The sequence below is a fragment of the Periplaneta americana genome, chromosome 4 (genome assembly GCF_040183065.1).
Source record: "Periplaneta americana isolate PAMFEO1 chromosome 4, P.americana_PAMFEO1_priV1, whole genome shotgun sequence".
NCBI classification, from domain to species: Eukaryota; Metazoa; Arthropoda; class Insecta; order Blattodea; family Blattidae; genus Periplaneta; species Periplaneta americana.
This window is the reverse complement of record NC_091120.1, coordinates 169,822,896-169,850,295: the sequence shown is the minus strand read 5'-3', so window position 1 is coordinate 169,850,295 and position 27,400 is coordinate 169,822,896. Positions and strand designations below refer to the sequence as shown.

The 27,400-nt window shown below is 34.4% G+C and overlaps 1 protein-coding gene across 2 annotated transcripts; it reads right to left on the bottom strand.

Annotated features, from left to right (window-relative positions):
• Positions 1-2,654: 2,654 nt before the first annotated feature.
• LOC138698416 (protein ABHD18) lies at positions 2,655-27,089 on the bottom strand. 2 transcript variants are annotated; one of them, XM_069824301.1, is made up of 10 exons: positions 26,810-27,089; positions 26,101-26,185; positions 21,387-21,569; positions 18,202-18,314; positions 17,910-18,048; positions 15,818-15,907; positions 10,149-10,250; positions 8,079-8,670; positions 6,846-7,107; positions 2,655-2,862 (listed from the first exon to the last, which is right to left on the bottom strand). In XM_069824301.1, the coding sequence occupies exons 1-10, from the start codon at positions 26,902-26,904 to the stop codon at positions 2,808-2,810; spliced, it is 1,716 nt and encodes a 571-aa protein (XP_069680402.1). In that variant the 5' UTR covers positions 26,905-27,089; the 3' UTR covers positions 2,655-2,807. The 2 variants fall into 2 exon arrangements, with proteins under 2 accessions (XP_069680402.1, XP_069680403.1); XM_069824302.1 differs by having other exon boundaries at positions 6,846-7,104; positions 26,810-27,050.
• Between the last annotated feature and the right edge of the window lie 311 nt (positions 27,090-27,400).

The window sequence follows — 27,400 nt, the reverse complement described above, 5'->3', positions numbered from 1 at the left end:
TACTCTTTGGCTTGTAACTGTCCATCAATGCAGTACGTGAAATTTGTCCACTCAAAAGTTTGCTACCCTATAAGAACAACGTTGTACGTGTACACATTTTTGCAGCTCCTGTAAATTTTACCAAATGTAACTCATAACATTGTTCCAGCAGACGCTTCAATTATTATAATGTAATGTAAACCTAATATGAGAAATCAAATATTTTGTATTACACACAAGTATTTTGTTTTTATGTGTCTTCAGAATATTGTATTGAAATAGTAAATGCTAAATAATGTTTATATAATTATCAACTTTGTGAATCATGAGAAAATTAAAAATTTGAAGTGCAAAAAATTAATATATTTTAACTGTGTGTAGAAAATGTACACATTATTATAATATGAACGAGTTTCGTAATAAAAAGTACTTCTGTATTAGATGCACACTTAAGAATGGCTTAGCTTAACAAAACAAATAACGCAATGACTAAAAAAAAATCGTTCTGTACAAATTCTCTGAACCGATCATAGAGAAATACCACACGGCTTGGAAATGGCTGTCTACGTTAATGATAATAAACTTTTAATGTCCTCACAATCTTTAAGTTCTTTCAAGAAACAGTAAACTTGATAAATAATGCCTTTAGTATGACTTCTGATATCAGGGCTCGACTGAGACATGATAGAGATTATTTGGATGATTAGTATTTAAAAATACTGTTTATTATGAGAGATTAGTACTTAAAAATAGTGTTTATTATGATATATATTTGCAAACAAGCTAAAACACAGTAGTATCACAGATGAGCACTTGTCTACAATAGCATTCTAATGCAGCGACAGGAAGGTCTCTTTGTTCAGGTCATAAACAGCTAGAGAAAGTGTGGAGCAAGTAGTTTCCGCATAAGACCAAAAACCCACCTATTTCTTCTGCTTTTACTTTAGCATTAAATGCAATATGGTTTATAGGAAGAGAAGTCGATAGTGTGTCCAAACTTGATAAGTGGTAATACAATTGACAGCAACATTATAATCAATATCACAACCACAATTCCAAGTAAAGTAGGAGTTTGTACTGGTAAGTAAATATGAAAATTATATAAAAGTAATATACTTGCCAATATAAACAGATAGACAGAGACTAACTGATTTCCTCATAAAATTACCAGATCTCATCTGTTTAACAGCTGCCCAAAATTTGAAAACACTTGAAACAGTTACTTATAACATAGCAAACTCGCATCTGATGTTACTTTTCAACACTACAATCACTCATGATTAAATTAAAATAAAACTGCTAAATGCTACCACTGCTTTACCTAGGTAATAAAGTGTTACTGACTTCTGCAAATCTATTGATTTTCAAACTGAAGCATATTTCTCCATATGAAACACAATCAATTAAGTTATAAACATGATTTGCATAAAAGCACTAAATTACATTTAAAAAAAAAAACATGCAGTGATTATTGCGTTAGGAACAAGAACACCACATTGCCATGAACAGGCTTCTGAAAAATACCATATTTGCTCATAAAACAAGGACTGTAATGGACTGTATTACACGTATTTGTAATACAGTTACCAATTTCTCAACCAAATAATAGCATGCATTTTCCATATTCATTCTGCGTTTTATTTCCTCTCGAATGTCATTTATATTTGTTACTCTTGCTTCAAGGTATATGAATTCTTCCACCTTTTCAAACATATTGAAAAAAATATATATCACTTTATACAGAACTCAATTTTAAAATAAATGAAATAAAAAACTTAATAATATCTAATATAAAAATCTTTAAATTTAGGAAGTGGGGATATGAACTAATAGCATTAGAACGTGTTTCAAAAGATTTCAGAAATGTTTTTCCTGTCCTTATGTAATGCAATATTGTACAACTGGCAAACAGAATTTCAGTCTAGCTATAATTGTTTTTTTTTTTTTGTAAGGATTTGACAGCATGTTTCTTTGTACCTCAATTAACTTCAAGAAACAAGAACAGCATTGTTATAACAGCAAATTGGAAGAAAAATTTTCCTGCACAGGTATTAGTTTGCACTTTTGTTAAATTTATATTCATCTACTGCCATATGATTACAATAATTTCATTGTTCTCAGTAGCTACAGTATATGAAATAAAAAAAAATTCACTCTAATGCCGAGATAAAATTAAAATCAAGACCAACAATGTTGCTGTGAAAGCTAATGAAAATATGTCGACAATTGTGTGGAACAAAATCTCTGATGACAAATTTTGCTTACATGTCAAGAATATTCACATATTACTGTGCTAGTCTTTCAAACTGTACATTAATTTATTTACACTTTACATGTACTGTTTGAGCAAATATGGTCTACCAGTATAGCCCATGTACATTTCTAAGCAATATAAATCTGTTAAAAATTTAATTTCACGTCTTCATTTCATGCATATTTTATTCGCATTGGCACTTTAATAAATTAAAGCATTTACTATATTGTTATTTACAACCCTAAAAAAGTTTCACGATACCAGAATTAAATATCCAGACTTTTATATGTTTTTATATACACTAGTATTTGTGCTTGTTCTGGTATGCTTTTAAAATGCTGAATTGAAACACATCTGTACTATGGATTGTGATATATTATTATATTCTTAAAATGTATGTCATGCATATAAACATATCAAATTTTTAGTCTTGCACCTTTTGTACAGTGTTTATTCCATTATAAACTTGAGTGTCAATAACTTATTATACACATTTAAAATCAACACCTATTCCCTACGTTATATATTCCACTACAGTGACTTCTTGCAAAGAAGCTGAAATGTTCTCTTGTTGCTATACATCTATGTATTTCTTCTTCAGACGTTCAAATGACTCGATTATGGCTGCTCTGTGAACAAGAGAAAGATAAAAATAAGATAAAAATAAGGTAATAAGGAAAATTTGAGTTTTTCTCTAATTCAACTTTTTCAACCTTTTGATACTCGCAGACTCGCAAAAGAGAGAGAAAACAATTTTGCACCAAGTTGTTTTTAGTGTTTAACTTTAACCATCATTTGATGAAAGATGAGTGGAATGGAGAAAAATTCTCTCCAGCACCGGGTTTTCAGTTCTACATGCTGATGCTCTATCCACTAAGCCACACTGGATTCCCATCCCCCAATGTCAGATCGAATCCTCTCAGTTTAAGTCCACCTCTTGGGTTTCATTTAGTGGCCTACCCTCATGCACTGCGTCATAGATGTATGACAGTGGGACAATGTCCATATATGTGCAGAGGTGCACTCATTATGAGTGACTAAGTGGCCAGGATCCAACGGAATAAGCGCCATCTTATATCATTAAGTGATTTTTTTCGCATATCATATATTATTATGATGTACCTGTACCGGAGAGAATTTTTCTCCGTTCCACTCATCTTTCATCATATGATGATGCAGAATATCTGCACGGAAATATCACATGTACTTCGGTACATCATAATAATATTTAACCATCATTATTAAAATGTATAATAATTAATTGAAATTTTACAATTCATCAGTGGCTGCAACAGGGTATTTGTCGAATACAGAGGGGAGAGTCATTAATCCTTCCCATTGAAGGCTTTAAGGAACCAACCTGGACAAATACCCAATGTCCCATCCCTACCTTCCCATGGTGCAGCCGTCAGTAAGCATTATTTTACAAGCTGAACTAAAGGGAGGGGCTACTCATCAATTAGCACTGGTCAGCTTGATGAGTTAATGACCGAATTTGGTATAATTTTCCTATATCCAATACTGAATTCCTTCTTTACCCTTTCCTATCCAGTCCTCTGACTGAACTCTTACTTTCTTCGACCTGACAGTATTAGAGCATTTCTCCTTTTGTGTTCCTAGTGCTGACCTGCTATGGCACTAAAATCTTCCTCCAGTGGCTTAAAGAGGAAATGCTGGTGATCAACAAGATCTCCCAACTAGGTCCAGTGGACCTGTCGACCAACAGCAGGTGTGGTTCTCCAGACATTCTGGGGGTTGTGTGTGGATGAAGTAGCCACCAAAACGTTAAAATATGGTGTTCACTTGAATCGGCTACAACTTGTCATTTAACCACATATCTTTGAAAAATATTGGAGTGCAAGAGGTCAAATGACTTTATTGTCAAACACCTGGCATTAGAAAACAACAACAACAATCCATCAGCAAACAGCATGTTTATCCTTCTTCTATCAGTCATTGGCATTAAACAATGTGACATCTGTTACTATTAATTTTCCCATATCTTGATTTGGCTGCAGTCTTTGGCAATTTTTACGGTTATTATTAATGACAAAATGACTGACAATTCTTCTAAATATTAAATATTGTATAAACTACATTTTTATAGTCTGACCAGCCTCATGGTCTAATGGTCAGAGCTTCTGGCTATAGTTCATGAGGTCCCGGGTTCGATTCCCGGTTAGAGCACAGGAATTTTTCTTTAAAGGGGATTATTCCTGTGTTCGTCCATGGTCTGGAATTTAGGTTAAGTTTAGATTTAAGACCTCTCCTGGCACCACATTATCATAATCATCCTATCACATCATCGGGGTAATGTAACTCCGCCTTCCAGGCGCCCCAACCTCAGAAGTGGGTTACAATTAAGCCACAGCCGGGAGAGAAGACCAGAAATGTCGAAAAGACAACCTGGTGGCATTGGATAAAAAAAAAAAAAAAGAATATCTTGATTTGTGGTTTCAACATCAATACTTCATGTAAATTGAATAGTAGTCTGTATAGCTTAATTGATAAATTGTATACAGTGAAACCTCTCCTAATGGACAACCTCCAAGATACAGACACTCCTCATATATGGACAGATTTTTAAGTCCAACTGAAATAATATAGAAATAATGATAAATTTAACTCCCATTTACGGACACTCTCAGACATGGACAGGTGTTTCACAGTCCTAAAGCTTGCTTTACCTCCTGACTCCATCCAGAACTTGGATTTCAAGACCTAATGTGTTACAATGGAAAATTTAGTTTTGAGAACTGTACAGAAATTCCTTAACATAAAACATAATATAAGGGTCTTGTAGGCTACCACTAGCCCAGCCAGATACCTCTTGTTAGCTGGAAGTGGGAAGATAAACAAAGTCATAAAATTTAACCTGTCTGATGGGTCCAAGGTTTCCGCGATCATGAAATTGTATTCGACACATGATAGGGTTAGTAGGATTATTCTCTTCACTTCAATCAGTTGTTCTGTTTTGAGAGACATGGCACCTGAACGTAAAGGTTAAGTTGAAAACTGTAAATTACAGTACTGCATAACTGTATACCTAGAATAAAACTGCATGGCACATTACTGTATTTTCTTTTTCAGTTTTATCTACTGTAGTTCAAAGTTGCAAAGAATTTATAGTAGTACAGTACACTGTATTTAGAATTAAACTACAGTAATACATTCATTTAAAGCGTGAAGGGATGAATAATGCATATTATAAATTTACTGTTAGATTGGGGAGCCTCCCTCCCAATAAAGGACACCTCCCAGATGCGGACAGATTGTTACGTCCCTTCGATGTCTGTAAATGAGAGGTTTCACTGTATGCTGTAAATTATATAGTAGTCTGTATAGCTGAACTGATGAACTGTTTATGATTATAAATTGAATTAATCTACTTGATATGAATTGTACAAATTTGTATAGCTTAACGAAAGTATGCTTGTAAATTGAATTAATCTGTTTACTTTGTATTGTATATGTTTCTATAGTTTGGTTGATGAATTGTATATGCTTTAAATTGAATAGTAATCTGTATAGCTCTATTGATAATTGTTTGTTTTTAATTTGAAGTAATTTGCAGGATATGTATTATCAATTTCTGTTTATTTCAACTGATTGAATTGTTTATGCCTTAAATTGAATTAACTTACTTGTTATGTATTATATTTTATAGCTCAACTGATGAATAATTGTTTGTGTTTGTAAATTTAATAATCTGATTGGCTATGTACTATATATTTTAGTAGAGCCATTGCTGTAGCTCACTCGGCAGACTCGCTAGCCTGCTGATCCAGATCTGCACTCATGCTTGGGTTGGATCCCCCGTTTGTTCTGATTGATTGGTTTCTTCCAAGGTTTTCACCAGCCGGATGATCTATGGCGAGTCCTCAGTCTCACTTCACTTCACCCCCTTTGATCTGATTACCTGGTTGGGTTTTTTCCGAGGTTTTCCCCAACCATAAGGCAAATGCCAGGTAGGTAATCTTTTGGAGAATCCTCGGACCTCACCTCATCTCACTACATCTCGCCAAAATATTGTAAAAAATTGTAGAAAATTGCAAAATTGAAAAAATTGTAAAATATTGTAAAAATTGTAATTCTAATCATGTAAAATTTTGACTTGTTCCACATCTTAAAGCTTTATTGCTAATAGTAAGATCTATGGAATATAATAAATGAAATGAAAATGAAACTGCAAGCCATAGTGTGACACCAACTTCCATATATACTGTATTATGATAGTCGATTTTCAATTGTTTACAGTTCTGACAAGAGATGACAGGATGAGGTAATTTTTTTTACAAGATCTCTATGTACAGAAATAGAAAGATTTTATTTTATTTTTCGGCTTATTAAAAATTTACAAAATCGCAGCGAGTATTAAAATAATTAAATGTACGAGTTCTTTGTGAGCTGGCAATTGAAAAACGCTGCTCTAGATCAGTGGAAAGAGAGAGGGAGTGAAAGGAATAGGGAGAGGCAGATAATTCAAACTTCATACAATGCAAGTCATAGCAACAAAATAAAAACAAATGACATTCTTATTGTGCTCTATCTTACATGGAATTATCTGAAGGAATATGAAAGACTCTACAAACATTTCATGTTAAGTCCATACCTGAAAGTATGTTTGTGAAGCAGATATGCACTAACATGACCTGCATCCAGGAATCTCACTTCTGCGCCAGGCCATATGTCAGTGAGATCAGCACATCCTTCCCGTGGGACATAGGCATCATCCCTTGCACAGATTGCAATTATCAAGGATGTGTCCAAAGGAACAGTAAAATTCCGTAGATGAGTGCATTCATCCATGATGCCATGCATGAACAACAGTGCTTCATCTTCACGCCAGCGTGATACACTTTTCTTTATGTCTTCTGGGTACAGATACATATCATGTCAATCAATTGCAATACTTTTTAATTAACAGTTCTGTAACTAATAGGATCAACAACTAATTCAAAGTCTGAAAACATCTCTAAGTAATGAGGTGCCTGCAGGATTATAAGCCCAGCGCTCTAACCACTAGACCACTTACTTACTGGCTTTTAAGGAACCCGGAGGTTCGTTGCCGCCCTCACATAAGCCCGCCATTGGTTCCTATCCTGAGCAAGATTAATCCATTCTCTATTATCATATCCCACCTCCCTCAAATTCATTTTAATATCATCTTCCCATCTACGTCTTAGCCTCACAAAGATCTTTTTCCCTCTGGCCTCCCAACTAACACTCTATATGCATTTCTGGATTCGCCCATATGTGCTACATGCCCTGCCCATCTCAAACGTCTGGATTTAATGTTCCTAATTATGTCAGGTGAAGAATACAATGCGTGCAGTTCTGTGTTGTGTAACTTTCTCCATTCTCCTGTAACTTCATCCCTCTTAGCCCCAAATATTTTCCTAAGCACCTTATTCTCAAACACCCTTAACCTATGTTCCTCTCTCAAAGTGAGAGTCCAAGTTTCACAACTATAAAGAACAACCGGTAATATAACTGTTTTATAAATTCTAACTAGACCACTTTATGAATTCTTTTATTTAAGTGAATAATCAAATTTGGCTAAAGTTCTGTAATGGCTAAGGTTATATTCATTTTAAATATAATTCATAAAGGTATCTTTAAGCTATAAATTCTGTCTAAAGTAATATTTAATTGGAGGCACAATTTATTAGACATTCAATAAATTTTTAAAGAATAAGAAAGTCTCTTTTTTGCTATATTTTTACAACAATTACTGTTACATTAATTTCTGCAGAACAATTCATACAGACATCTGTTAAGTATTAAATATTTTGTGTAAAAAGTTTTCAACTGAAAGTGTAAATAATAAGTAAATGCTAATTACCTTTCAGTGCATCAATTCCTCCTAATGGAGCACCATCCACAGACTTCTTCTCTTCAACACTTTTCATCCTAAAACCTATCAGTTTAGATTTTGATTCACTTAACTGACTTAGAAAATTACTATCTGAATGCTTCCGTTTACCTAACAGGTTTGAGAACCTGCTACCTTGTGCCTTAGGGGCTTTACAAGTCTGATCAGGTACATTCGTTGAATTGAACTTTACATCTGCACAACTGATGCTATTTGACTCCAGTACTTTCGTTTCAGTCATCAACTCTGTGGTTTTCAGTGCACTTGTCATCAAATTTGCTGTCCCAATTTTTGAATCTGGAGAAATATTTGTGGCAGCAGAAACAACATCAACTTTAGCTCTGACAGCTCTATTCAAGGTAGAACTGTGAACTGAAGCTGCAGTCATGTTTGATGCTGAGGGTTCAACAGTTCGGTGGTCGAAGCTATTCTGTTTTTCTGAGATCAGTGAAGTTGTTTTATTTTCTTTATTTAATCCATGCTGTTCCTGGCTAAGTCTGCGAATATGATCCATGCTGTGTGGGTAGTGTTTTGCAAAATGCTGTCCAGCTCGAAATGCATCCTTTAGTAAAAAAGTATAAGAATTAATAATCATGATAATGGTTAGTTAACTACTAATTTATTTAATTAAGCATACTGGCTGAGAACATATTGCCTACTGAAGAATGTACTGGAAGGAATGGTAAATGGAAGAAGAGTCGAGGCAGAAGAAGATATCAGATGATAGATGGATCTAAGATATATGGATCATAGGCGGAGACTAAGAGGAAGCAGAAAATAGGAAAGACTAGAGAATAATGGGTTTGCAGTGGAAGACTTGCCAATTGGCAGAACATTATGTATGTATATTCATTAACATAGACTTGGCTGAGAAACTGAAATATTAGCACAAAATCTGGCTCAAAACCAATATAGTGTTTCCTGCTTAAATATCTTTTTTTTTCCCCTCACCTAAAATGCTGGAACTGTTTGGTCTTGAAAATAACTTCATAAGAATAAAGGTTTTAATTTCCTTTTAATATTATGGGGTGACTGATCTGAAGGTAAACTTATTTTTGTTTTAGATAACAAAGTTCTAAGGATTATCACAGGACTGCATAAAAGGACAGCACGTAAAAAGATGTTCAAAAATTTAGAAATACTGACCTTACCTTGTGAGTATATTCTTTCTCTGATGGTATTTTATATTAAAAACAAAGATACATTTAGTACTAATAAAAATATTCATATTTTATATTAAAAACCAAGATATATTTAGTGCTAATAAAACAATCAATTTTAATATAACACACAATCAGATCTCCATCTACCCTCTGTCAGCCTCAGCTGTTATTAAAAAGAAGTTGACTATTCTCGTATTACAGTCTTCAATGCATAGGGTGACCATTATTGCACCAAGCAAAAATGGGACACCTATCATTACCCCTCCTCTCTAAAAAATATTTTGCAGAAGTACGCTATATTTACGAATGTAGGAATTATGAAATTAACCAATAATTTTACAACGAAACAATATTACGTAATTAAAAAAAACACGCACGCATGCACGCACACCATTGCAGGAGGTGGACTAAGAGACCATTGTCGCAAGATAAAAGGCCTTTGTTGGTGATTAATTTACACACCAGAAAGAAGTATCGGTTACCCACCATTGTCGTCGCAGCAAGTTTATGTCCTCAATAACAATTAACTAATTATTGGTTTTATTTCCCCACATAATTTTTATATTTCTTGGGAATTATTCTTCTTTTTATCGGAGAGAAATATATATGCATTTAAAAGGAAAAATGCCCTCGAAATATGCATTTATGCTAAATAAAGTTGGGTTCAATCGAACATAAAAACCATGATCGGCAATTTCTCCATACTCATACCTTTTACTCAACTGACAAATTGTTTATGCTTGCACACTAAAATAATGTGTTTACTTATGTACTGAAAATTTTGTGTACCTTCTGACTTGCTCCACATCCCAAAGCTACAATGGTGACGTAAGATCTATGGGATATAGTAAATGAAATAAAAGAAAATGAAAATTACCTTGTCAACTCTGATCAATTTTCTGATTTCTTCTCGAAAAGAGTCATCAGAAAAATACTGAGAACCTAGAAGTTCCCAGTTGATAGAGTAGCTCATGACTCCCTTGAAAGTAAAAAAAGAAAGAAGTATTTAAGAGCCTATATAATTTCTTCTAGTAATTACATGTGGTATACAGAGTGGAAAGAGTATATCTGTTGACAAAAAAAAATTCTAATAACATTTTTGTTTCTGAAGTCTAATTTCATCACAATAAAAGAATTTGTATCAGATATATGAAGTGTTATTTTTTATAGTACCTAGCAAATAACAAAACAGCATTTACAGTTTTTCTTTTACTTAATTATTTAAGTATGCTTATCAACTATTAGATTATTTAGCATCGATTGAATCAGTGATAGTGAGATGGTATTTGGCGAGATGATACCAAGGATTCACCACAGATTACCTGACATTCGCCTTACAGTTGACGAAAACCTGGAAAAACCCAACCAGGTAATCAGCCCAAGCGGGAATCGAATCCACGCCCAAGCAAAACTCTGAATCAGCAGGGAAACGCACTACCACATGAGCTATGTAGGTGGCTCATTTATAGTTACTAACTGTAACAGTATGTAGGTGGCTCATTTATAGTTACTAACTGTAACAGTTTAGATTTACAATAAACTAACTAAACTTTGCTTTACAGCTTTTCTCTAAAGCTAATGCTATTGTGAGCATTTGAAGTTCACAATGGTGACATAAAAAAATTCGGATTTTGACATCTCTAGTAAAATACGTGGAAGATAAAGGGACAGAGTGTGATGTTTCAACTAACAGTATTCTCCTTTCCTCCATCCCAGGTGGACGGGTAGGCATGCAGGTAAGTACAGAAGGAAAGTTAGGGAATATACAGAGTGAACCATAAGTTATGTCATTAATTTCAGGGGGTTACTCTTTGAGATATTTCAAACAAAATATGTTAATACAATTTTGCTCATTTCTGTTTCCTTCAAAGATAAAAATTGTTTTATATTAAATATTTCATAGTGTATTCTGGGAAAGCTATTAATTTAATTATTAAGAGAGGAGTGTATTATGATAATAAATGATTGAATTTTTTTCTTTTCCTTTAAATGTGCAGAAATTTGATCCAAACAAACGTAACTTTCCATTCTGAAAAGGAATTTTAAAATGGCAGAGATATCCAGGGAGCAGATGGAAGAGAGTTCAAAAATATATTTCATGGAGCTGTCACGAGTCACTCCTTTGCCTGCAGGAACTATAAACTTGAAAAAAATCGTAATTTACGTGGAAGGTTAAATCTCTTATCATATCAATGAACTTGTCCCTCTGAAACACAACCCTCTCTGTCAGATATGGGAGGATGAGGAAGATGCCATATCACAGCGATTAACTTGTTGTGAATCAACTTAACATTTAATGGGTAATGGCAGTGATTCTCTCATAGCAAAAAAATATGGAATAATTCATAAATCAGACCTACTTAAGCTACCAATAATCTATAGAGAAGTCAGACAAAATACCAGAGTAGCAGTGTGAACCTACCACGCTCGATTTTCACATAGAAAAACTTCATATCATCGCACCACTGTGCAGCACATAGCAGACACAGGAAATGTGATATCCTTACATTTAGGAAGAGGATCACAATAACCACCTGCCATTCTGGACTATCAAAACAGATTCTGGAACTTGTAGAAGAGAATCCGAAACAAGCAGCAGAAAAATAGGATGACTGGCGTTTTTTACAAAGTACTCTTAAGAACCTTAAGGGAATACAACAAACACCAGTACCATTATGCAATATATGAATATCAGAGATCATGAACTGCGGATACACTTTTGTCGGTAGCTACAACAGCCCCTGCATAAAGTGCAGATTTGTTAGTTGGAACTTCAATATGTTGTTGTTGTTGTTGTTTGCTAATGCTGAATATCTGACAACGAAATCATTAATTCTCTCTCTCTCCAGTATTTTTCACTCAAGGACGCCAAGTTGATAGTGGCTGGGCAATGCTGAAGATGATTTCGATCGATTTCCTCTTGAAGATCACATAAGGCAGTGATGTCAATCAGAGCGTATATGCGCTACGAGAACGCTTGCGCTACTGGAGCACGCAGAGCGCGCCAGCTACGAATACGAGCTTCAGTGAGGGTTGTACAATGTACAGTTGGCATTAATCATGCACCCAGCGAAGAGATCGTATAACAAGTTCTAGTTCGAATGGGCACTGCAGTTCCTATGCAAGGAACAGGAAGGAGATAATACAGTGCTTAATATGTGGACAACATACGATTAGTAAGAAAAGCAGCATACAGCAACATTATTCAACATACCATGAACAAACATACAGAGATATCGAGGGGGAAGAACGATTAAAATTATTACATACATTACAGACTACCGTAAGTGCAAATATCTAGATTATTACTATGTATCAATTAATTTATTATTTCTTTATTGAGGATCCTTACAGGGAGTTATCCCCAATTACAAGCACACCAACATAAAGAAATACAAACAACAAATTAAAAACAAATGATTCATAAACATGTGCTGTAAACACAAAGTTTACAAAAGTTCAGTGTATATACTAATGTGATAAACTTCTAATTTCCAAATACGTAAACTGAATTGACAGATATATAGGGCTACATAACAAAAAAAATCAAGTACAGTTATTAAAGAGGTATTCAATTGAAGACAGTCCTGTAGGCCTAAATAAATAGTGTTCAAATTTAATGTATGGGCTATTCCATCTCAAATCGACCGAAATATAGAGAAAATTGACCTTGCATTTTTTAATACAATGAAACTTTTATTGTCCGTTGAAAACTGTGATACAAAGCTTTGTGCAAAGTTTGAGGCATTGGAACTTAATAGTGTTTAAATTAAAAATATTTTAATTTATCGTATTTTCACAAAATTAGCAACTTTAAACTGTTGTGGCTCCGAAACCCTTTCACCCAATGATCAAAATCATGGTTTATTTTGATGCTGAGAAATTGAAGTTTATATTGATATGTAAACAGTTTTTCTTACTTTTTATGGAAATGGAGAAATTTAGATTTTTCTTCATTAAGACGCCTTTGCCCACGAAAAAATATTTTAAAATTATATAGTTAGATTCCGCATTGAAAGTACAAATAAACATATTTTTTACTGGTGCACTGTTGAAAAGAAAGTATTGAAATTATCAAATAAAGAAAATAAATAGTACACGCGTGAACTAACCAGCTGACTGTGAGACGGGACCTAGCAGAGACAAGCAAGGCCAGGAGACAAAACATGTGATGTTTCGTCTAATAGCGCATAGCTGGGCTAGCTTTATCACAAGTTTTCATAAACACAGGAGTGAAGTGACGCCCAACGCTCGCTTATCTCCAGTGCGTGCGGTATATACTGCTCCGTTCAAGTCTAGACGTGTGAAAATAATTCACTTTGTCCGCCCCTGTGTCTTGCTCTTATCTGTGTTTACGGCATCCCACTCCAGCACTTAAGCACGGGAAGGAATCGAACGTCCGTTATGCGCTCTTTCTTTGACATCACTGACATAAGGGGTAGAGTGGTGAAGGAGATATTCCAATCCTGTGGAGATGCTTGGCCCAGCAGTCATGGCCCGTAAACAGTCTAAAAATTGCAACTGCATTCTTCCTTGGGTATCCAGGGATGTTTTGGGTTGAGACAGATTCCCACCTTTTATTTTTGGAAATTTGGAGGTGATGATTTTGGAACTTCAATATACTATTACCAAATATGACAAATTGTTGTTTAGTCAACTGTCCAAAGACAGGTTTGAACCTCATAAGTAACACTAATAAAGCATCACTCATGAGACAACTAGGCCGGAGATAATAGGGTAGGGTGGCCAGTTCCTGTCTCCCTCCAATGCATACATCACCCATTAGCTACATATTCCACTAATCAGACTTCAGATGCATACAAACAATTGTTCTTCCTCTGCCACATATCGTCAAGTGAGATGTACTGCCTGATAATCGATATACATATCAGCCAGAAAAAACATGACAATATAAATCTCTAATTTTTTTAATAATTTCTTAAGGATATTGTTCCTTTCCACCATGTTTATTAGTAATTTAAAGGTGGATAACTATACCCCTTCAACTCTGTATTATCTAGCATTAAAGAAATGTACAAGTTTCTTTGTTTAAGGCCTATAACACACTACAGCAAGAAATATGTAATGCATTTTGTGCGAGATTGTGCGTATTTGCTTGTTTTCCGCACAGAACCAATATGCGGTAAGTGTGAAATACCACATTCAGTATTCCCAATGTAACACACATAACAATTTCCCTCTTCTTACCGCTTAAGCGCGACATTCATTTTACTGCTTTAGGCTTTTAACATATTATTTTTAGAGACGTTTAACATAGTAATAATTATAAATTGGAAACTTACCACTGCAATTTCACCTAAATTTAGGTGAAATTGCAATGTTAATTATTGTTTTTAAATATTTGCAAAAATTAAGTAAAGTCTACTACTCCACGAAACATATTGCATTCCTGATGCAAGTAACATTAAGGAAGCCGTGAAAAAATCAACGAGATTCCAGATGCCGATATTATTACTGCAATATGTTATATAAATAATATTGTTACAATATTAAAATGAAAAATAAATCATTACATAACGTTACCGTTTGTTTTAAGTTCGCATTTATAGACTGGGGGAAAAAAAAGACAGACGTATATCACAGCCTGCTGGAGTATAGTAAACACAGAAAACATTTTACAGCAACAATGTAGAAGAAAGATATTTTGGTGTTCCGAAGTTGGCGTCATTAAACAGAAACCAACATGGAGATTTCATTGCAACTAATTAGAAATTCGTCTTTCAGGTATGTAATAAACGATCTTCGCACAAAATAATGTACGATACACGAGCGGTATGTTTGTTTTCATGTTCTCGGAAATTAAAAAAGCTCAACTACGTTTCGCTTTTTCAATCTTTTCCTCGACCATGAAAACGTCAACATACCGCTCTTGTAACGTATATTACTATATTGAGCTATGGAAAATGCTTTCCTTTAGCATGGAGTAACATTCGAAATAAGGCATGGATGACATCGGTCGGCTAGCAACTTTTTGAAAATTTAGCTACCCCCACCACCTGTATTTCCTGCTCCCACAGGCAACCTATCCAAATTGTACCCTATAAAATTTATATTAGGTGAATAAAATTGAACAATTAATAGAAAGTCAGCTGTTCTAATTTATAGAACTTTATTTCTATCAGCTCATATCAAACTGCTTTTCATATTACGTAATAAAATCCATGTTTTAATTATCTATGCAGAGATGGCTCCACTATTTATTTCTCGCTATAGTGTGAAGACCAAAGCATTGCTAGCTGTCTCCACACATTTTACATAGTTCATAGTTCTCGACATAGTGTGTTACGGGCCTAAGACTCACAGAGTCAAATCAGCTTGCACTGAAGGAATCTGGAGACAAATATAGTTCAAAATCACTTCTAATTCTTTAATATATAAATGTTACTTGAAATGTGCGTCAATCTTCGTTTTTGAAGCATCAATTAAGTACATCAAAGAACTGAAAGAGGGCCACTTAAAAAGTAAAATCACACTCTCTTCAATACAAATGAGAAGTCTGTGTAGTATAATAAATTGTAAGCTAACCTGGGTAAACACAGGTGTTGCTGAAGACCATGAAAGACAGGGCACCAGTACAATCGGTTTTGGCCAATTTGTAGCTGCTAATGAGGCCATCTGTGATCAGAATATCATGAAAGAAAATTTACTGTATCATCAATTCAGCATATATGATTAATGTTATTTTTCCTGTAAAGAATGAAAATTAACATATAATTAAAGTAAAACTTCATTTTAGCATTCCTGTCTTTAAGGAATGATTTCAAAGGTCATGGCGGAACTATTGTAAAAACAACATAATGTAATTCATCAACCAATTCTCACTTTTAAGGAATGCAGCTGTAAATAAAATACCACTTCTAAGGAATATATTTGGAAAGGTTAGTGAACATACAGTGCGTTTTAGTGAAATTCCGAACTTGTGCCTAACGTACGTAATCAATGAAGTCTTGGGTATGGTAATGTCAGTGTCACACTATTGGCAGTACATCACAATCAATAATAAGCATTGATACCTCAATCAACAGCAAGGCAAGATGAAGCCAAGTTCATATTTGCAAAAATGTTGGTGCATTTATTTGCATAAGAAAACTGTAATACTACTGGGTTCAAAAAGTTCCCGGAATTTTACTACCATTTTTCGTATTAATATATAACAAGGGATATTATACATTTGCTTTGTTGGTAACATTCATGATGTCATTTCCTTAAAGTTTGTTGATAATGGCGATTGTTGGTTTTGAGTTGTAGGCAATTGTTTATCATAGTGTTTTGTTTGTTCGTCGCATTTTGTAATTATGTCCACAGAGCAACGTACAAACATCAAGTTCTGTGTTTTGTTACACAAAACTCCTGCAGAGACATTAAGATTGTTGGAAGAAGCATATGGCGAAGCAGAAATGAAAAAAACTCAAGTGTATGCCTGGCATAAACGCTTTTCTGGTGGCCGAGATAGCATCAAAGATGACATATGCAGCGGCCGACCAACAACTGCAACAAATGAAGCAATTGCTCAGCATGTGCATAATGTTGTGAGGGACGACCGACATAAAACCATAAAAGAGATAGCAGCAGAGGTCGGAATATCAGTCAGAAGTGTACACAATGTTCTTCACAAGCATCTCAACATGCATTACGTGTCTCAGAAGTTCCGAAAATGTTGTCGGCAGAACAGAAAGAAACAAGAATGACTCTTGCTGGGGACATGATCAGTATGGCTGATGAAGATGGTGATTTCTTAAACAAAATTATTGCTGGTGATGAAACTTGGTGCTACTTGTACGACCCAGTCCCTAAACGACAGTCATCTGAGTGGAAATCGAAAACATCTCCTCGGAAGCAAAAATTTCCTAGGGACACTTCCAAAGGCAAAGTTATGTTGGAAGTTTTCTTCGACTCTCAGGGTCTCATCCACCATGAGTTCATTCCAGAAGGTCGTACTGTAACGAAAGAATTGTACGTAGAAATCCTCTGTCGCCTCCGGGAAGCAGTGAGAAGGAAACGTCCAGAAAAGTGGGTAGAAAACAACTGGTTCCTTATGCATGACAATGCACCTGCTTATCGCGCAATTATTGTAAAGAATTTTCTTGCCAGGCACAACATAACTGCTTTGGATCACCCACCATACTCTCCTGATCTCTCACCACCTGATTACTTTCCGTTTCCCCGTCTGAAAAGTCATCTGAAAGGACGGAGATTCAATGCTGAAGAGGTTATCGCAAACGCGATGAGAGCACTAAGATGGGTTTCACAAAATGGCTTCCAGGTCTGCTTCCAGGAACTCTACACGCGTTGGCAAAAGTGTGTTGTTGCGGAAGGCAACTATTTTGAAGGGAATGCTGTAGAATAGTGTTTAAGGTACGTTGTTTCTATGATACTAGCAAATTCCGGGAACTTTTTGAACCTAGTATGTAGTATATTACGATACAAGGCTGGAAAGTGCTTTTTACAAAATTGAGGAAAAGTTTGAAAAACGAGCAGAGCGAGTTTTTCAATTTCCGAGATTTTGTAATGCACTTCATTAACGTCCTATTCTAAGCATATTTGATGCAACTATCATAAATAGCTTGGTTCCTCTATTTCTACACTTAGCAAATAAGTGACAACTGAAAAAACTCACATGTCCTCCCATAGACATTCCAGTTACACCAAGAGGTCCCAAGCCATTGTTTTCACACCAGTGAAAGAGAACCAGAGATTCCAATATAAGGCAACCACCCATCACAATAATGTCGGACACATTGTGGAGACATGAACGACTGTCGACAAATATCAATAAAACATTATAAAACTGAAACTGTGTATCTGGTTAAGAAGTACGTATGCCACTGACAAACCACGAGTTAATTTAAAGTTCACAGATATACATATGAATATTTAGAAAATTACAAACGAATCTAACAGACACTTACACTTGATCCTTTGGTTTACGGAGACCATAAAATGGATTTTCTAAAATTATTGAGGCTATTCCTCCTTCTTTGAGCAATGGTTTCGCCATCATCTGTCTTCTTCTCCAAAACCCCTGTTATGGGAATACAAATACACACTATAAACAAATTACTCAAAATATTTCTTATATCCTTTCATATCATATTTCATAATGTAATAATTTTCTACACATAAAAATTACCCATACTAATTAAGGAGAAGGAAAAGCGGAGGAGATGCACGAGGTAAAGGAGGTGAAGGAAGAGGTCAAGAAGAAGAAAAAAATGCATGTGTAGACATGCACATACTTAACACATACACACAAATACAGGGAGGAAGTGGAATAACCCTGCAGATTTTCAGAGCGAATAGCTCATGTTGTATGTAACAAAAAAGTGTAATACCATATTGGTGGAAAGTTCATAGTTTTCTCAGAAAAAAATGTTTTCTCCCCAAATGTTTAACACTCTCTTATTTGGTAACTATTGTGAGTAGGACTTTAATTTTTGTAGCAGCTCTCCTATAAAAAATAATCTACTACGAACTACAACCTTGGGATACTTATAAATGTTAAGTTTTTCGTTAAATGTTAAATTTATGTTACTATATGTAAAATCCAGAAAACTGTGTACTGTCAGTGACACAGTTCATCTGCCCTAGAAGGAATGTGGAGTTGGGGTAGTAGTTTCGCACTAGTAGTGGATGGAGAGGAAGTTAGAAATACAATGTAGCATGCATTATAAAAACATTGCTTTACCAATTCCGTGCCACGTTACTATGGAGTACACTACACATGAAAGTTATATTGCTACGTCTTCACTTTGAATATATATTTATACCAGCAATTGTATTAAGCAAACATTCACCTTCGTCTTCCAAGTACAAATGAAGAAAGAGAATTTTTTTTTTTTTTTTGGAGAAAATAGAAAGGGGATTAAGCAGAGGGTATTCACACCAAAAGCACTGTTAGCCAGCCGCCTGCTCCAAAGTTAGCTCACACCCGTAACTCCCCCAAGGTTCAGGGCAGATGAGCTATGTCATCGACAGTACAACATGTTTATATTGAAATAGATTCATATAAATGGTGTACTCCAAAACTGTAATATTAAACATGCTTATTGAAAAATATTTAATTAATTAATTACGTAACATATTATTTTCCCCCTCACATCAATAATACATTCTAAACTATTGCTATTTTTAATATTCTGAAGTATAGACAACATATGACAGGCTTATGTGAGGGTGGCAATGAACCTGCGGGTTCCTTAAATGCCATTTGTAAGTAAGTAAATATGGAAAAGAGATTTATAAAAATTCGAATTTTGAGATTACTGAATTGAATTATCAATCAATCAATCAATCAATCAATCAATCAATCAATCAATCCTTCTTAATGTATCCAGCTGTTTGCTAACAACATAAAGTCCACTGTAGTCAATTCAGTTGTTTTTCACGAGAAATGAGGGGATATTTTGATCGGTGTTCATTATAGATGCCTGTTGCTAGTAGCCAGAGTTGGGGTGTAGTCAATATATACTGCAGAGCTGTGTCTTCTGCAACTGGTACTGATGATTTCATTTACTTCTTTTGTGGTTTATGGATGGACAGTATAGAAGAATGTGTTCCAGATCTTCATCATGATTATTACACCACAGACAAGTAGGATTACCAGAAAGGTGAAATCGGTGAAAGGTGTTCTGGCTCTTGTTAAAAATGTTTGACCATGTCTGGGCAAGTTTTTGTACATTTCCAGGTCATTTGGTTTCTTTTGTACAAACTGTAAAATTTTTCCTTTGTCAGAAGAGAGCCAATTGTTGATCCATAGGTTTATAAAATGAGACTTTACTGAAGCAAAAGCACTGGATAGAGATATCACATGAAGAGGTCTTGGTTGCAAATATGTTGCCTGTTTTGCAATATTATCGACTTTCTCATTTCCAGGTATGCCACAATGACTAGGTAAGTTATCCATTGAAATGTTATTTCCTTTTGGAGTTTTTTTTAGTTTACATAGTTGTTTCCGAATTGGAATAATTCTATGTGTGTATAGGTTTGGTACATATTTAATTATATTAAACATAGCTCCCTTGGATTCGGTAAGTATGCAAATAGATTTTTCAGAAATTTGAGTAACATACTGAAGAGCAGCATCAATAGCTAGCAATTCAGTGTCAAGACTGGAAGAGGATGAACATGGTATGAGGTAACTTTCTTGATATTTTGGAATATAATATCCTGCTCCTGATGTCCCATTATTAGGATTTAGAGATCCATCTGTATAAATTTTAAGGTGCTCCTTATATGTGCTGCAGTGATATCTTTGAAAAATATTGGAGTGCAAGAGGTCAAATGACTTTACTGTCAAACGCCTGGCATTAGAAAACAACAACATATGTGCTGCAGAGTAGTTTCATGGCATCTAACTTAAGAATGTATGGAGGATCATTTTTGAAATGATTTCCTGGAATTTGTATGCTATGTTCTGGAATCACCCATTTCCATGGAGGAATTTCGTTCACAACTGGAGTTTTAGCAATGAGTGTGTCTGTGATATAGATTGGTATTTCTTCTTTGTTTATTTTATAGAAATTAAACAGGATATTATCTGACAGTTTGAAGAACATCTGAGATCTGGATGAGGCTTGCAATTTTAAATGTATTTTTAGATCCTTTTGTAATACATAGTGTCTGACTAGTTGAATATTACATTCAATTTCTAGGGCAACAGTTGATGTGGTTTTTGGTACTCCTAGGCATAATCTCAAGGCTGAGTTTTGAAGAATAGAATTTTTTTTTAAATGAGTTGCTGATGCTCCTCCCCAAATTTCACATCCATAGGTTAATTTTGATCGTACATAAGCATTATAAAACAGACGCATTGTTGTGATATCTGATCCACAGGAAAATAAATGTAAGCTACAATAATTAAAGTAATTAATAAACTGGGTTGGAAGTGTTGTGAAAAAGTTGTTAGTTGCAATTACAATACCATGTGTTGTGTGAAAAGGGGCAAAAGTATGGACACAAGTCAACTTTGCCACACCTGATTACAACTAAAATTAAATTTAAATTCATCATATCAATTAATATTTTCACCCAATTACTATCTTACTGTTGGTCTGCTCAAATGGAATCAAAACCAATATACAACACTGCAACTTACATGATCTCCTGTTCCAGCAAGGTGTAGACATATTGGTTTGTAGTGATCTGAATTCCATTTCCTCGGGAGTACAACCTGAAAATGTGCTGTTTCTGATTCTTTTGGTACAATGCCAGGCAGATTCGTCACAAACGGTGATAGAAAGTGGCCTTCTAAAATTTTACAATCCGAATATTCTTCTTCCTGTTAATAAGACATAAAATTAATTAAATTAGGATTTTCGAGCATAATATGTATAACTGCGTTCAATATATTGTCACAAAGGCTGGTTTACACTGAGCAAGCAGAGGCAATCCAAATGAAGCTAATATAATATGGTAGAATACATACATAAGTATATCTGCAGTGTAATGAATTTTATCGTATGTTGTATTTATATTTCTGGTTTCACACCAGATATTAAAGCAACTGCTGCTTTGATGTCAACATTGCAGCAAATTACAAGTAAAATGGCGAAAAAAATTAGTGTGAATTCACGTGTGTTTCAACTGCTAACTAATGTACTCAATTTAAAAATACGCACTAGCTTCTCAAGTTACTTGTTCTGTGTTGACATTATTTTGCCCAAATTTTGAGGAAAGGCAAGTAATAACCACCCATTTGCTATGTCCCTCCATTAAAATGCACATTGAATCCAGAGTTGCACTCGGGCACAGGTTCGATTCCCGCTTGGGCTGATTACCTGATTGACTTTTTTCAGAGGTTTTCCCCAACCATAAGGCAAATGTCAGGTAATCTATGGTGAAGCCTCGGCCTACCATCTTGCTATAACAAATTCCATCGACGCTAAATAACCTCATAGTTGATATAGCGTAGTTAAATAACCAACTAAAAAAATGCACATGAAGTTGTGCTATATACCCATATTGTTTTCTGCTTCAGGTTTAAGCTTTCGTAGTCTGTTTTGTTTATGAAATTACTGGTATATCCAATACATTTAGGAGGTTTTCCTTGTGGTCGTTTATTTAGAGGTCTGTAGTTACAAGCTGTTTAATAGCAAGCAATTAAATTTCTTCAGTGCATTATGACTTAAGGATTACAATGCAACTTCAATCACATTTCTATTAACACTGACTCAGGAGTTACTAACGTGTGAATTTTAGCACTTCTATTATTAGTTTAGTAATGTGTGAACTTAAGGCACTTCTTACTACTGGGTAGAAACATTCGTACAGAAAAAGAAGGTTGTATTTTTTAAATTGAGTATATTAGGTAGCAGTTGAAACACACGTGAATGCACACTAATTTTTTCGCCATTTTACTTGTAATTTGTTGCAATGTTGACATCAAAGCAGCAGTTGCTTCAATATCTGGTATGAAACCATAAATATAAATACAACATACGATAAAATTCATTACACTGCAGATATACGTATGTATGTATTGTACCATATCTATATATATAATTTCAACTGGTAATGGAAATTACGGGAAAACGGCTGAACGGATTTTAATGAATGATCAGTCATTTTGAAGCTTGGAATTCAAGGATTTTTCAGAAAAATAGTGACTTTCAGTGAACCGTTAGTTTTCCTACATAATTTTCCTATTTTCCAAAATCCATATTTCGTCAGTTTTGAGAACTAATTGAATTTGAGAATAAAACAAAACACACACTACAATAAACAATAGCCTATTACACAAAGGCCATGACCTGCAGGATTTCCGACATATTTAGAGCTCAAATTCAATTGGTTATTAAAAGCTTCAAGATTTATTAAAAATAATTTACAGGTCTGATTCTACAGTGTATAATTTTATGAGTACAGCTGTGTATTGGATACCGGTATTAAAATCTACAAAACCTGAGGTGGTTTTATGACATTATTACCATTAGAAATTAAATATTATTATAGCTAATGCCATGATGCGTCTATTTGTCATTAATTATACATAATATGAATGTTATATTGATGATATGAAAGTGAAACGTTTTGGGGTTATAAAAGTAGATGTAAAGAATATCTTAATTTAGATCTTCATCTATAATTTACTGAATGGCGGCTATATTATATAACTACAAAACTTACATAAGGTAATAATACTGTTATTAAAAATCTAATATTTTTATACTTATTAATCAAGTGGGGTTGGATTTTTTTTTTTCATTTATTTAATGACGGTGTGGTGTACATATTTATATGCATCATTCTCTTCAGTATTGGATCGCGAGATCGCAAAAATTACAGTTCCTAAAGAAAGACCAAAAGGTATTACTTACTGATAAAATAGGAGGCCTAGAAAATTTTGTAATTTCCCTATCATTTCAGCATGATTTCTTAGCAAGTTAAAATGATTTTATGCTCTACATGCAGCTGCTATACCAAAATGCTATGTCCACTGTTAGAAAGCATAGCAAACCTGAAATTTTTTTTAACTTTCGCCTACACTCCACAATGACCTGAAATAGCTATTCCTATCGTCCTGACATTGTTACTTGCGTTTTCGCGTTGAAACTCAAAAACTGAAGGTGGATAGGTTCAAGAAAATGTATTTGGCATAAAGAAACCATTCAGAGGGAGTATGTTTCATTATTATGGAATCAAATAACTTTCAAAAGTCTGGTATTCTTCATTGAAAATAAATCTGAAAAATTTTTATTTGAAAGTCTAATGAACTTAGTTTGCAGAATTTGCTGCACAAGCCACAAGTTATATTGTATGTTAGCTGCATTACATCGGAAATTATGTAGCAACTTTTTCATATAACAAGCAACTGGATAAGTTGTTAGTGTTGGACGAGTGTTGCAATGATAAGGTGAAAGTCACTGAAGTGTCTTCAGTCTAATATCTGAACACAATGAGGAAGAAACTGCTAAATTTGTGTAGCTTGTTATTCGGACTTTCAGAGTTTGTGTAGCCCATTATTCAGATGCAATAAGATTTCTCTTAGGTATACGAATACTTTTGGAAAAACTAGACCGAACATAAGGGAAGACATGAAAAATATAATACAAAAAGCATGTGCATTAATTACACCAGAACTTGTGTTGAATCCAACATATAGTTTCAACACTATCTGTAAGCATCTAATGTAACATTCATACCATAAAATATCAGAAAATACTTCAACTTTAATAACTAATACTTCCTGATTGTGAGACTCGTTACCATATTTGGTTTCCATATACTTTGGTGCTTGTTTGTTGCAGTTAATGTATTCTGTTTATTCAAAGGATATCTGGAGACAGATTTTCTCTGCGATTTCTTTTAACAGTTCAATCTGTTTTTGAGCTGTTATGATGTTAATGAGTTAATATTCCTAAGTCATCTGCAAATGCTAGGCAATCTATCTTTAATTTTCCTCTGCCTAATGTGATTGGTTGATTAATTTTGAAGATTGTTTTTGTTTACACCACTCTTGTATTACTTTTTCAAGGACACTGTTGAAAAATAATAGAGTCCATCTCCTTGCCTTACTTCTGTTTTTACTTTGAGAAGTTCTGAAATTTTCCCCATAAAATTAACTTTAGACTTTGTATTTGTCGGTGTCTCTTTTATGGTTGCTAGAGTTTTGCGGTCTAAACCACTACTACTATTAATATCAATATTATTATTATTAATTTTAAATTCTAACTCGTGTTTGAGCCCACCCAATGTTTCCCAAATGTTGGCGCCACTGAGTTTTAGTGTCTGAGCTATTGAGACGACATGAAAGCTTTCCTTTCTGCACGAAGTATCGATCTACTCATGAAGATTCAAATGTCTATTTTACTATACGATTTATATATATATATATATATATATATATATATATATATATATATTTATCTGTTATTTACGTCATATTACCATATTTTTTGCATTTTTATAAGTGAATTTTCAAAACAATGCTAGCAATAAAGCAAACAGTCTGAATTTAAGTAACTCAAATATTCTTTATCTTATGTACCGATGCTCTGGTCTCCGATCATGCACAGCGTCTTACATCTGAGACTTAAGAATATTCCATCTCATTCCTTTTTTGGGGAACTGTACCTTACTTATATACGAAAATCGTCGTGCGAGAATGAAGAATACGGCCATATTTCCTTAATGTGACAGTGGGTTTCAGTGTCGGCAACATAGTAATAATACTACACACCTAATCAAACCTAACCTAACCTCTCACATAATAGTACATATCTAATCAAACCTAATCTACTACACCCCTAATCAAACCTAACCTAACCTATCACATAATACACACCTAATCAAACCTAATCTAACCTGTCACATAATACTACACTCCTGTAGTAACATTCCTCAAGTTTAGTATCATTTCGTTTGCAAATGTTGCCTGCCTTGGTGTACGTGTCCAGAACCATCCAGTGGAAGAAGTGGAACGTGATGGCGAACGTCTTTGTTTCCATTCTTCATAATTACATTTAGTTCGTTGCGTGTGTTTTGTGAATGAATCAATGTGTTAATGCAATGATAATTCCATATAATAAGTTATATAGTGCAGTAAAAATTGAAATGTGTTGTGATTGTGATAAAAGTGTTGAAAATTGATTTAGAGTCACATTGGCAGTGATAAAAGTGTGCAATATTCGTTCAGTGGCAGGTGGCTACTCTACCTTGACCCAAACGATTTTTTTTATGTTGAAATTATTTATGGCTGTTCGAAAATAGGCTATAGAAGTAATTGAAGTAAAGAAAGTAGGCCTACTGCCTCCTTAATGTTCATTTTATGGAGATTTATCAAAAACACACTTTCCAAAATGAGTTCTCACCTTAGAAATCGTTACAGGATAATCATTTGGCACCAATTTGAAGCATTGTTCTCGATTTGTAACCTTTTCCTTAAATGCAAATAACCTGTAAGCAACAATTATACTGAAATTAGACATCATTTCCTTCCTTTGTCCTTAATTACAAAATACTTACATAGCCTATAAAGTGGTCTATATCGGTATTTTAGTGAAATTAGATGCAATAAACATAACTTTTACTTCCTTTCCCTCTAACTTCAAAATTTCAACCTTGTGCATACAAAATAAATTATTGACACTGCTGCCTTTTCGTAAGCATGATGAAGCGCATTCGACAAACGCAGACGAATCTGCTCTTTTTGGTATTACAGGATAGGCTAATTGTCAGTGAGGAAGCCGTATACTGAAATTTTCCCATAATTTTTCCACGCGCGATAAAATTTTATATTCTCAATATAATTCGACATACACACATTAGTTTTAATAGATGGAGCAGTATTTCATATTCGTAACACTTATTGTATTATTTTTCTTGAAAAGTATCAATGCTAAAAAGAAGGTAAATACTGGCCATTACAGACATGCTGATTTTGCACGTAGGTACAACATTGTGTTAATGACGTTCACAATAAGAAATGCAATATGCTGGAATTACATTTCTGACACTACATTTTCAATAATAAGCACAGTATCCATACACTATAAAGCAAACCACAGAAAAATATCTCACCTCTTCAAATTTTCCGGCTTTCCCCAACCTTTGGTAAAAAATTTTGTCATTAAAATACTTCGATAAACATGATCCAAACGACTTCCACCAGACATTTTCAATTTGGTGTTTTCTGTATGATACTGGTGACACAAGAGGTTCAGAGTATATAATTTTGCACCTCACATTCTGAATTAATTATTTACGCGAACCGAATAAACGATTCGCTCAAATAAACATAAACTAACCCCATACCCAAACCAAGTACTTTCCTATTTCTACTTAGAACTTTAGAAGAGTCGAGGAATTCGATAGTTCATCGATTTCGATTTTCGATGTTGTCACAGTTCCATCGATACGAGAGCCACCAGCGGCTGACTCCTCCACTGCGGCGCGCAGCTGAGAGCAGAGTATTTCGAGTAATGGCGGTCTGATTCAAATGCTTATTTTGTCTAGACTAGATAAAGTGACTGTTATTTCTGAATTAGATAAAGTGATTGTTTGTTCTGTGTTCTAAAGTGAAGCATATTCTTTCCTGTGAATTAGTGTTTATAGTTTCTGAGTTTTTACATAAGTATTTTCCTTCTTTCTTAATTCTTTCTCTTATAGAAC

Bases quoted from the DNA above. Each gene is read 5' to 3' on its own strand.
- LOC138698416 (XM_069824301.1), bottom strand. From the start codon at position 26,904: ATGTCTGGTGGAAGTCGTTTGGATCATGTTTATCGAAGTATTTTAATG. The intron at 15,908-17,909 runs GTGAGTTTTTTC...TTCTGATCACAG, and splicing joins GAATGTCTATGGGAGGACAT to ATGGCCTCATTAGCAGCTAC. The intron at 7,108-8,078 runs GTAATTAGCATT...ATCTGTACCCAG, and splicing joins AGGAATTGATGCACTGAAAG to AAGACATAAAGAAAAGTGTA.